The sequence below is a fragment of the Talpa europaea genome, assembly GCF_964194135.1.
Source record: "Talpa europaea genome assembly, chromosome: 7".
Classification (NCBI taxonomy): Eukaryota; Metazoa; Chordata; class Mammalia; order Eulipotyphla; family Talpidae; genus Talpa; species Talpa europaea.
The window spans coordinates 120,771,334-120,784,340 of NC_140074.1; the positions used below are offsets into that span (position 1 = coordinate 120,771,334).

The 13,007-nt window shown below is 41.5% G+C and overlaps 1 protein-coding gene across 21 annotated transcripts in view; it reads left to right on the forward strand.

Annotated features, from left to right (window-relative positions):
* Positions 1 to 1,511: 1,511 nt before the first annotated feature.
* The window catches only part of ATP6V0A1 (ATPase H+ transporting V0 subunit a1), a gene marked incomplete at both ends in the record, with an annotated part of 49,333 nt that continues 37,837 nt past the window's right edge, over positions 1,512 to 13,007 (forward strand). For all 21 annotated transcript variants that reach the window (XM_084239297.1, XM_084239313.1, XM_084239312.1 and 18 more), the window contains one exon: positions 1,512 to 1,628. In XM_084239297.1, the coding sequence (XP_084095423.1) occupies positions 1,512 to 1,628 (117 nt within the window). The remainder of the gene's footprint in view (positions 1,629 to 13,007) is intronic.

The window sequence follows — 13,007 nt, forward strand, 5'->3', positions numbered from 1 at the left end:
CCTTTGATGTCAGTCTCACTTATCAATATAGTTGCCTCAAGATATGTACTTCTTACTGAGTTTAAACGCTGCAAGGTCTGTGCCTTACATTAGCTGAGAACAAATAATTGCAGTTTCAGGACCACTGATAGCGCCAATTGTCTTTCTGACACAGACTTCCCTAAAAGCGAAACCTTTAATGACTCATACTTGAAAAGCTTTGACAGATGGGAGAATGTAATTACTCTTTAAGGTGGGGATAAGAAACCCAAGGCTGTGGAGGCGGAAGGCTAATTTTATATAGCTTGATAAAACTGCTTTGTCATTATCAGTATACTCAATGTATTCCTATCTTGCTTGATTTGAAATTAATCTCAATATACAAGGTGTGTTTTTGGTTTTTTTTAAGATGATGTCTATGTGTTTGTATACCTTACAGAGAGAATGGTGCTTCCTGAGACATTTGGAAGCTTGACCTCTTTAAAGTAGCTGTAGCTTTAAGGTACTGTTGGGACTCTGGCTGTTAGAAATGGAGTAGAGGCATTTGGGGTTTTTGTTTCCATGTCTTAGCTATTGTAAATAGTGCTGCAATAAATATAGGAGTGAAAGTTTCCTTCTGAATTAGTGTTTTTGTGTTCCCTGGGTAAATTCCTAGGGTGGAATCGCTGGATCATATGGTAGATCCATTTTTAGAGTTTTGCAGCAACATGGATGGAGCTGGAAGGGATTTTGCTAAGAGAAAGAAGTCAGAAGGAAAAACATAAATACCTATGGTTTCACTTATACATGGAATATAGAGAAACCGAACAAAGGGTCAGAAAAAAAGATAAACCTTGCAAACTGACCACAGATCTGAGGCACACAGCAGGGGAGGGAGTGAGGGTTTCAAAACAGGGGAGGGAAGAGCATAAGGGACTGTGGTGACGGGTCACGAGTGCTGTGGTGGTGGGAGCACTACAGGGACTACACCTGAGGGGAGAAATCAAATACTGTCCAAAATTTAAGGATATAATAAAATTAATTTTAGAAAAGAAATGGAAAACTAGTAGCAGTAAAGACATCCTTTATGAGAGGGTAATCAAGGTATCTTCTGTTTGTTTCCTGGTACAAAGGCACACAAAAGAGCAGTGTGGATGTCACTGCCTAATAATGTTGTGTCAGGGTATTTAAAGAACTGTTTGGGATTCCCATTTCCTGTCTTTAAGCTGGATACATGCTCAGGTATTGGGATGTCCCAAAATATCGTCATCTGATCCTGGTGTTGACTGCAAAGGAAGTGGCTTTTCATCAGGCGCTCTGCGGGAGAGGACTCAGGAACGCCTTTGCTGTTTTTCCTTTCCATCTTTCTAAGCAGAATGTCAAAACAGTTGTTAGAGACCTGTCAGCATGGGGTGGGAAATATGAAATGCACTCATCAGGATGTTGTTGGTTCTTAGCCCTCTTGGTAATTTCCAAGGTCATGTAATTTTCTCTTTTTGCCTTAGGTTGGCGAGAAATCCAGGTACTCAAGTGGACTGGTGCTTTCTGTCACCATGGGAGAGCTTTTCCGGAGTGAGGAGATGACGCTGGCTCAGCTTTTTCTCCAGTCAGAAGCTGCTTATTGTTGTGTCAGTGAATTAGGAGAACTCGGAAAGGTTCAGTTTCGTGATGTAAGTAATTGTGGGGCTGTTTCTCAGTTACCACTAAACTCTGTTTTTTTTTGTCATGACCAATTACCTCATAATGAATGTTTTGCCTTTTATTTGCAAAAATAACATTATAGCACATGCTTGCTATTGGTAAACTGTACACTTTGAGTTGTCTCTCTAGAGGTGAGAATGTTTTGTACCAGTCTTTCCAGGCTTGTGCTCGCTCCCCCTTTGAGAATAATCCAGAGCATTTTCAAGATAATTGTTTGGAATGCAAGTGAAAGATACCAAACTAACCTGTACAAGGCTTGCTTTTGGGCTTCATAACACTCATAACTCCATAACACTGATGGCATTTTATTTTAGTTTTTAGAAGATTTATTTATTTATTTATGCATACAAGAATCGGGTTGTAGGCCAGAGGTGGGAGGGTGAGAGGATTCACCAGAGGTGGGGGTGCGGTGAGAGGATTCACCACAGATGGAGTGGGAAGCAGAACAGGCAGATCTACTGAGGAGAACAATGGGCAAGACAGGAGAAGTGTGCTGTGCCATGTGGGTTTGCTCCCTGTCTAGGGTTGAACTCACTTTGTGGTGGGGGAGGGCGGAGCTTGATAGCACTGAGACTTTAATCCCTGCACCACCAGGGAGGCCCCCCAAATATTATTATTTTGAAGCATTATGCTGGGCACTTGGAGATGATATAAAAAAATAGATATCTTAAGTTAAAAAAGGGGGTCTTATGGGATCTACAGCCTAGGAAAGTATAATCTACACTCCAAAAAGGAGGAGGCCGTGGACAACTCCTTATTGTACAATCTCAAAGCTCCATGCACCTCTCTTCTAGCACTCATCATAGCTGTGATTTTACATCTACCTGTATATATGATTAAAACTTCTCTCCTTTGATATGATTTAAGCAGCCTGAAGACAGAGACATTCATTAGTGTATTCTTAGTGCCTACATGCTAGATAATCGTCAGCCCTGGTTAGCATGAATAGTTGAATGAGAGAGAAGTGGTCAGAAAGGGGTAGAACTAGTATAGGCTTCCTGGCTGGAGCTGCATCCTTTCAGGAAGTTCTCTGAGCTGAACTTGCCCTGTTAGAACTCAGTGGTGTGGTCTAATTCCTCATTCTCCTTGAGCCTTTTTATACACCTGTCTTTGAATGTTCTTCCTGCCTCTCATTCCTTCTTTTGTCTTTGTAATGAATGACTCACTGTTATCTTGCCCTAGCCTCTCCCTCTTGCAGGTGTCTTTGTTCCTTAAACTCTTCTTTGCACTCTCTGGTTATCTTCTTCACACCCACATCTTTATCACTTTTTTTTTTAAACTTTTTTTTTTAAAGATTATTTATTTATTTATTTATTTATTTATTTATTTATACAGGCACTGGGTACAGTCAGAAGCGCGGGAGGGTGAGAGAATTCACCAGAGCCAGATCAGGGAGCAGAGCAGGCAGAAGGACCGAAATACACTGCTGAGGGAGCAGTGGGCGGCAGGAGAGGTCTGCGCACCATGCGGGACCCTCCTCCAGTGGCCAGGGAGCAGCTGGGGATCGAACCGGCGCCGCAGAGGCCGAGAGCAGCTTCGCAACCCAGTGCTCAACCGCTGCACCACCGGGGAGGCCCTCACATATTTTTTTTTTTTTTAAAGATGTATTTATTTTTGCAAACAAGAGTGGGGTAGGCCAGAGGTGTTGGGGGGGGGTGAGAGGATTCACCAGAGACAGAGTGGGGAACAGAACAGGCAGATTGAACAAAGTACACTGCTGAGGGGAGCAGCGTGGGAGTAAGGAGAGGTCTGCTGTGCCATGTGGGTTGCTCCCTGGCTGGCCGGGTATGGAACTGGTGCTGCAGTGGCTATGGATTGCCTCATAGGTTGCATCTTAACCCTTGTGCCACCAGGGAGGTCCCCTATATCACCTGTTTTTGGTGATCTCATCCATCCTCAAATCTACTTATATTCTGGCCTTGAGCTCCCAAACACCATCCCTGCATTTACACCTAAAATTGTCATCTCTACTTCTCAAGCCCAGTGTGTCTAAATTCCAACCCCATACCTTTTTTTTAAAATTTTTTTTTTATAGAGGCATGTTTTTATTTATTTATTTGTTTGTTTGTTTATACATGCACTGGGTACAGTCAGAAGCGTGGGAGGGTGAGAGAATTCACCAGAGCCAGAGCGGGGAGCAGAGCAGGCAGAAGGACCGAAGTACACTGCTGAGGGGAGCAGCGGGCGGCAGGAGAGGTCTGTGCGCCATGTGGGACCCTCTTCCGATGGCCGGGGAGGCCCACCAACCCCATACCTTTTAACAAGCTATTTCTTTATTTGACTTTATAAACATGATCTAATGCATAGATATTCTTCCAGTTTTCTAGTCTTGAAACCTAAATCAAAACTAAATCACCCTTAATTTGCAATCCTTCTGGTCCTATGGTGTCTCTTCTCCTAAGATTCACTTTGTCTATTAAGCGTTATTATATTTTATTCATGATTTATTTCAATCATAAATAATTAAAGGAGTAGTAGAATGAATATCAATTTTTCTACTATCTACTTATGAATCAACATTCCACTTACAACTGAAGCTATTACTCCTTTCTTCATGCCACTTCTCTCTCTTCCTCCCAAAGGTAACCTCTACATTGATTTCTACTTTTATTATTCCAATATGTTTTTTTTATAACTTTTGCTGTGTATGTCTATACCACTAAATAATAATATATGATATGAGTTTTAGGTTTTGAAGGTATACACTTGGTATTGTATCTTTAGCAGGTGCTTTTTTTTTTTAAAGATTTATTTATTTATGCATAAAAGAACTGGGGTACAGGCCAGAGGTACAGGGGGGTGAGATGATTCACGAGAGATAGATTAGGGAACAGAACAGGAGGATTGACTGAAATACACTGCTGAGGGGAGCAGCAGGCGAGTCAGGAGAGGTCTGCTGCGCCATGTGGGTAGCTCCCTGGCTGGGAATCGAACTTGTGCTACAGTGGCTGCAGATAGCTTCATAGTTTGCATCTTAACCCCTTGTGCCACCAGGGAGGCCCTTTAGCAGGTGCTTTTAAACATTTATGAAATTTGGCTGTAGTTCATACAGATAGCACTAGCTCATTCCTTAATTAATTAATTAATTTTGCATAGAAGAACTGAGGTGCAGGTCAGAGGTGTAGGGGAGATGAGAGGACCCACAAGAGGCAGAGTGGGGGAGCAGAATAGGCGGATTCACCGAAAGACACTGCTAAGGGGAGCAGTGGGCAAGACAGGAGAGGTCTGCTGCACCATGTGTGGGCCAGCTCCCTGCCCGGGGATTGAACTCACTGCCTCAGTGATAGCACTGAGACTCAACGCCTAGGCCATGAGAGAGGCCAACTAGCTCATTCCTTTAAAATGCCGTACAGTATTATAAAGAGGTACATTGTTTCCCTTTTTTTCCTTCTGATGAACATGTAGGCTGATGTCAGTTCTTTGCTATTACAGTATTGCCATTGTGATAGCTTTTCTGGATTAGTGATTCTCACACTTTCTGGTTTCTTACAAATGATTGAGAACCCCAAAGGGCTTTTATGTGAGCTTGTATCGGTATTTGTTGAACTGGAAGTTAAAACTGAGAAATGTCTAAAATATTTATTAAATCATTTAAAAGTTGCAATAGTAAGTCAACTACGTTACCATAAAAAAACATTTTAATGAGCTATAACTGTGTTTTCTAAAACAAAACAAGAAGTCAGGAGAGTGGCATTGCTTTCACATTTTTGAGACACTCTTTAATATCTCAATTAATGGAAGATGATAGGTTCTCATTTTGCTTCTGTAGTTAGTTTGCTATGGTGTGAGCCTCTGGAAAACCTCACTCAGTTCCCATGAGAGAATGAGATAAAAAGGCAAATGATGTCTTAGTATTTAGTGTGAAAGTAGTGTTGATCTCACAGAGCTGTTGCTCCAAGAATTGTAAGGAGGAGGCGCATTGCTGAATGTCACGTGTGACTTTAACTATGAGGTCAAAGTGTACTGCACAGTGAACTCCACACAGTGAACTTATCTGCTCACCTGTATGTAACTGAAAACCCCGGTGATAGGGGTATACTTTTCTCATATTACATGACGCCCAGCTTTGCTCTGTCATCAGTGTCCTAAGATCATTGTGTTCCTGTTTGACTGTTGTTGAGAATTTGACTCTTGTACTTACAGATGACCACCACCATGCCAGGCATTTCATCCACATTCTAGGCAGGAAGAAGGAAAAGAACTTTCCCAGAAGTTGTAGACTTGCTAATTTATCATTGGCCAGAATTATTGCATCTTTTAACTGTAAGGGAGTCTGGGAAATGTAGCTTTCAATTGAACCTAAACAAATTTGCCCTAACAAAATTGGGACTTTTGTTAATAAAGAAGTAAAGCAGAATGCTCTGTGTCTGTCACATGCATTCCTATCTTGCTCTTGACTTTGAGGAAATTTTTTTAAATGTTTCACAATTTATTTATTTTTTAAAAAAGATTTGTTTATTTATGCATACAAGAACTGGGGTACAGGCCAGAGGTGTGGGGGTGAGAGGACTCAACAGAGATAGAGTGGGGAGCAGAACAGGCAGGTTTATTGAAATAAACTGCTGAGGGGAGCAGTGGGTGAGACAGGAGAGGTCTGCTGTGCCATGTGGGTAGTTCCCTGGCCGGGGATCAAACTGAGTGCTTCAGTGGCTACTGATAGTTTGATGGCACTGTATCTTAAACTCCTGTGCCACCAGCGAGGCCCTGCCACATCATTTTATATTCATATCAGCATTGTATAAAAGTTTAGTTTCTTCACATTCTAACCAATATTTGTTCTTTTCCATGGCTCTGTGTGTGTGTATCCTAATGGGTGTGGCATAGTAACTTCTAGTGGTGTTGATTTGCATTTCCCTCTTGGTTTATGATGTGGAACATCTTTTCATACACTTATTGATCATTTGTATAGTTTTGGGTTTGTTTGTTTGTTTGTTTGTTTTTTAATGTAAAACCCTTATAGTAAAAATGAGATAATTCTTTTGAATTTAAAAGTTTGGTTTCCTAGTATTTTATTAGGATTTTTCCACTAATAATTATAAGTGACATTGGCCTGTAATTGTCTTTTCTTTTTTTTTTTTTAAAGATTTATTTATTTATTTATTTATTTATTTATTTATTTATTTATTTATTTATTTATTTATTCATACAAGCACTGGGTACAGTCAGAAGCGCGGGAGGGTGAGAGAATTCACCAGAGCCACAGCGGGGAGCAGAGCAGGCAGAAGGACCGAAGTACACTGCTGAGGGGAGCAGCAGGCGGCAGGAGAGGTCTGAGCGCCATGTGGGACCCTCCTCCAGTGGCCGGGGAGCAGCCGGGGATCGAACCGGCGCTGTAGAGGCCGCGGGCAGCTTCACAACCCAGTGCTCAACCGCTGCGCCACCGGAAAGGCCCATGTAATTGTCTTTTCTTAAACTATTTTTATTTTATTTTTGATGTTAAGTTTATATTGGCCAAATTCACATTCTAACTGAGGAGTATTCATTCATTTTTCTCCTTTTTGGAATAATTTTTCTAAAACTTGGGTTTATGTAATCTTTGAATGATTAACTAACCAAACCTATCTTTAAGTTGTCCAAGCCTGGTGATTTTATATGGGTGTATTTAACTGCTGAATTTTCTATACTTACAGATTTATTCTGTTTTATCTTTTTTTCTTAAGATAGTTTTGGTAAGTTATATTTTGCTAGAAATTGTCCATTTAATCTAAGCTTTCTGAGGTATTACTGGTATAAAGATGACTTTAGTATTACATTTTAAAAATACATATTAAAAATATATCTTTTCTGTCTCTGTTACAGGGCAACCCCGATATAAAACAGGTTGCCTGGCTGTGGGTCTTCACCTGCGCACTTAAAAGGGACTTAATAATACTCCACTGCAAGCACACACAAACGGTTAATAAAAGGTTTATTTACAAGGGAAGGGGAAATGAGGAAATGTACAACTCAGGGAGAAAATAGGGAAATAAAGTCTTAAATGTGTCCTACCTGATCTGCCGACCTGGAAACCCAATGGCACCCTGAGAGCTGGCTGAGAGCTGCGAGCTGGCAGAGAGCCAAAAGGAGCCCCCCAAGGCCCACCGTGTCTGGTTTTATACCAAACCGACCTGTGTAACTCCACCCTCAGGTTCCAGCAACCTTCCCTTTGGTGGTGACGGGATTTGTCTTTCCCAATGTCCTGATGGTGACGGGATTTGTCTTTCCCAATGTCCTGATGGCTTTGGTCTGGAGTGGGGGTGGAGTCCACAAAGCCTGTATGGGATTAGCTTAGGGCATCCTTTCTCCTTATCTCTAGTTGCCTTTTAAAATGTTTTTATTTATTTATGCCTTCTCTCAGTCTTACATAAAAAATTTGTCTTTTCAAATAGCCAGCTTTTAGGGAAAAAATAATAATAAATTTTAAAAATTAAAAAAAAAACAATTTTTAATTCAGAGAATCTTCTCTGAGAGTTCGTTTTGTTCTGAGTCTGTCATTTCTGCTCTTTGTGGTTTTCTACTTCCTATTATCTTTTTCTAACTACTTGCATTGAGCTCTTACGAGCACATTAAATTTTAGTCTTATAGATGCATTCAAGCAATGTACTTCCCTTTAAACACCACATTAGCTGCTGCCTACCTACACCGTTTGACCTTTAGCATTTTCATTATCATTCCATTCTAAATATTTCACGTTTTTATTATGATTTCTTCATCATGAATTACTTAAAACTTTTAGAATTTTCAAATGTGTTTGAGTTTGTTTTTTTTTAAGATTTATTTATTTATGCATACAAGAGCTGGGGTATTGGCCAGAAATGCTGGGGTGAGAGGATTCACCAGAGACAGAGTGGGGAATAGAACAAGCAGATTAACCGAAATACACTGCTGAGGGAAGCAGTGGGTGAGTCAGGAGAGGTCTGCTGTGCCATGTGGGTTGTTCCCTGGCCTGCCCGCGGGGGAGGGGGGGAATCAAACTCATGCTGCAGAGACTGCTGATAGCTTCATAGTGCGGTGCTTAACCCCTTGCGCCACCAGGGAGGCCCTGAGTTGTATTTTTGATATTGTTTTCTAACTTAGTTGCAATCTAATCAGAAAACATTGGATAGTACCAATTCTTCATTAAGTCTTGCTCTATGACCTGTATTGTGGTAAATTTTTATGTATAAATTCTTTTTTTTTTAAGATTTATTTATTTATTTATTCATTCATTCATTCATTCATTTATTTATTTATACAAGCACTGGGTACAGTCAGAAGCGCGGGAGGGTGAGAGAATTCACCTGAGCCAGAGCGGGGAGCAGAGCAGGCAGAAGGACCGAAGCACACTGCTGAGGTGGGCAGTGGGCGGCAGGAGAGGTCTGCGTGCCATGTGGGACCCTCCTCCGGTGGCTGGGGGGCAGCCGGGTATCGAACAGGCGCTGCAGAGGCTGTGGGAAGCTTCGCAACCCAGCGCTCAACCGCTGTGCCACTGGGGAGGCCCCTATGTATAAATTCTTAAAGAAAAAACTTTTGGATGCAGGGATAGCAAAGTGTGTGTGTTTGTGTGTGTATTAGATTAAGCTCACTAGTTATTCTCTATCATTATTATTTGGTACACTTGATATATCAGTAACTTCTAAATTATATTAAAATTTCCCACTACCAAGACAGATTTGTCAGTTTTATTTCTGTTATTTCTTGTTTGAAATATTTTGAGAACACATTTCCCAAAACAGACTGTGGGCTGGGGGGAATGGGGGGTGTTGCAGTTGAACCTTGACCTCTGGATTATAAAACCAGTCAAGGGCTTCCCCGGTGGCGAAGCGGTTGAGCGCAGGGTTGCGAAGCTGCCCGCGGCCTCTGCAGTGCCGGTTCGATCCTCGGCTGCTCCCCGGCCACCGGAGGAGGGTCCCGCATGGCGCGCAGACCTCTCCTGCCGCCCGCTGCTCCCCTCAGCAGTGTACTTCGGTCCTTCTGCCTGCTCTGCTCCCCACTCTGGCTCTGGTGAATTCTCTCACCCTCCCGCGCTTCTGACTGTACCCAGTGCATGTATAAACAAACAAACAAACAAATAAATAAATAAATAAAACATGCCTCTATTTAAAAAAAAATTAAAAAATAAAAAAAAATAAAACCAAGTTAGCACTTTTACTTCAGAGTATCCTGTTTATTGAAGTGGAACTTTCTGAATGGGAAGCCTAGGTGCTGCCTGCTTGGTGGAAAAAAAAAACATTTCACCTAGGACACACAAATTTAAAATTGTCACATCTTCCTGGAAATTATTTTTATTATCATTATGTAGTCATTCTCTTAATCTCTAATACTTTTTGCCTTAGATTCCCTATGTCTAATGTTAATATAAAGATTAATAGTTTCTTTTTTTTTAATGTAATAGTCTTTTTTTTTAAACATTTATTTATTTTTATACAGGAATTGGGGTACAGGTCAGAGATGCACAGGGGGGTGAGAGGATTCACCAGAGACAGTGTGGGGAATAGAACAGGCAGACAGACCGAAGTACACTGCTGAGGGGAGCAGCGGGCGAGACAGGAGAGATCTGTCCCACCATGTGGGTTTCTCCCTGGCCGGCCAGGAATCGAACTTGTGCTGCAGTGGCTGCGGATTTCTTCATAGGTTTCATCTTAACCCCTGCGCCACCAGGGAGGCCCACCAGTAGTTTCTTTACTAGGTTTTCTGTTCACCTCGTCCTCTCAGTTTGTTCCTATGCACAATATTATTCTTCAAAGCTGTAAATCTTTAAAAAGTAAAAAAAAATAAAGAATCAGATCATTTGATTCCTATTGTCTATGAGACAGTCTTCTCCTACTTCCTGCTTCCATTTCTGCCTGGTGAACTCTGCCTTATCTCCTGTAGTCCCTGCTCAGGTGTTGTCTTCATATGTGTTTCTCCCTTTGTCTCCCAGATAGGATTAGTTACTCCTCCTGTGTATGTTCATATCTTCTTTTGACCTTTTTTATTGAGGTAAATTTTATATTTAATGACATATACAGACCATAAGGATACAATTTGATGATTTATTTTGGTTAAATTTATATATACCTTTGTAATCACCACTCTAATCAAGATAAAGAATATTTCCATTGGCCCGGATAATTATTTTGTGCCCACCTCTACTCACTCCCCATATCAAAACCCCATAATTGTGTATGCTTGTTGATTTCTACCATCGTAAACTTGTTTTGCCTGTTCTTGAATTTTATATAAATGGACTCATACATTACAGTATCTTATATCTCACTTCCTTCACTCAACCTAATGTTTTTGACACTTACCATTTGAGGGCATATCTATAGTTGATTCTTTTTTATTATGAGTAATGTAAGAATATACAACAATGTCCTCACCCATTCTGCTGACAGGCATTTGGATCTTTGCCAGTTTGAAGCTGTTATTAAAGCTGCTGTAAACATTCTTGTCCCCAGTCCCTTTGCAGACATGTTTTCATTTCTCTTAAGCAAATACCTAGTAGGAGAATCCCCAGTCAAAAGACTGGTAGATGTTTAACAGTATGAGAAATTGCCAACAATATTTTTTAATATAATAGCATTTATCACAAGTTGTAATTTCCTGTTTCTTCTGGGGACTGAAAGTTTTCTCAAAACTACAACATATCTTACTCTTTGTATTTACACCAGGGGTCAATACAATACGTCTTCATGTAATAGTTCTTGGAAATTGTGGCTTTTAAGTGAAATTACATATAAGGAAAGCAGGTTCTCAATTAACATTGTTTTGCTTAGTGTCAGCCAGAATTGACTTTTCTTCTCATCAATGTTACAACAAAACCATATTGAACAAAACTGTTATTTGAGGGCGTGTTGTGTAGGATCCAGCACACATTTGGTTCTCATGAGTCATTTTTTACTTTTCATTTTTATTATTTTTTTTGCACCAACTTTTTTTTTAAAGATTTATTTATTTATGCATACAAGATGGGGGTACAGGCCAGAGGTGCGAGGGGTGAGAGTGTTATAAGGCAGCCCTGATACAAAACGGGGTGCCTGACTGTGGGTCCTCACCCGCGTGCTTAAAAGGACTTATTAATGCTCTACTGCAGGCACACATGAAAGGTTAATAAAAGGTTTATTTACAAGGGAAGGGGAAATGAGGAAATGTACAGCTCAGGGAGAAAAGTGGGAGACAAAGTTTTAAATGAGTCCTACCCGATCCGCCGATCTGGAATCCCAAATGGCACTCAGAGCTGGCTGCAAGCCAGGAGCCGTGAAGCCAGGAGGCGAGCGATAGCGAGCCAACCCAAGGCCCACGTGTTTGGTTTTTATATCCAACCTGGCTGCTTAACTCCACCCTCAGGTCCCAGCCACCTTCCCTTTGGTGGTGATGGGATTTGTCTTTCCCAATGTCTTGATGGCTTTGGTCTAGAGTAGGAGTGAAGTCTGCAAAGCCTGTATGGGATTAGCTCAGGACATCATTTCCCCCTAACAGGAGGATTCACCAGAGGCAGAGGGGAACAGAACAGACAGATTAACTGAAATACACTGCTGAGGGGAGCAGCAGGCGAGTCAGGAGAGGTCTGCTGCCCCATGTGGGTTGCTCCCTGGCCGGGGATTGAACTCGCGCTGCAGTGGCTGCCATAAACTTTACAGGTTGCTTTTTAACCCCTTGCACCACCAGGGAAGCCCTCTTTTTTTTTTTTTTAAGATTTATTTTATTTATGCATACAAGAGTTGGGGTGTAGGCCAGAAGTGCAGGGGTGGTAAGGAGAGTCACCAGAGACAGTGAGGAGCAGAACAGGCTGGTGACCTGAAATACACTGCTGAGGGGAGCAGCAGGCGAGACAGGAGAGGTCTGCAGTGCCATGTGGGTCAGCTCCCTGGCCAGGGATGGAACACATGCTCTAGTAGTGCTGATAGCTTCATAGTGCTGAGACTTAACCCCTTGCGCTGCCAGTGAGGCCCAGTAATTTTTTACTTTTATCGAACTTAGCACATACCGTCTTATTAATTGTATTCATTTTTCTTGTCTACTAGAGTGCAAGATTCTTAATAAGTAGGGACTTGTTTTATTCTTGTTTGTATTTCCTGGAATATCTGTTACATTACTTTGAATGAAAATTGCTCATGATGTTTGAATGAATCAACCATCCTGTCACGTAGAAGGTGAAGATCCTGGGACAGAATAACAGAAGTTTGCCTTCTACCTCTTCTGATTGGGAAGGAAAGAAGGAGAATCAGATTAAGCTTCTATATCTGGTGCCCAAATTTTTGATGAGGGAAGCTCACTGAGGCCTTTGGCCTGAAAAGCGTATTTTGTATCACAATGCTTTGTTTGATTAGCCTCCATCCAATAATATTTTGCAGCAGTGAGAGCAGGGGTGGGGGTGGGGCGGGGGTGGGGGGGGTGTTATCTGT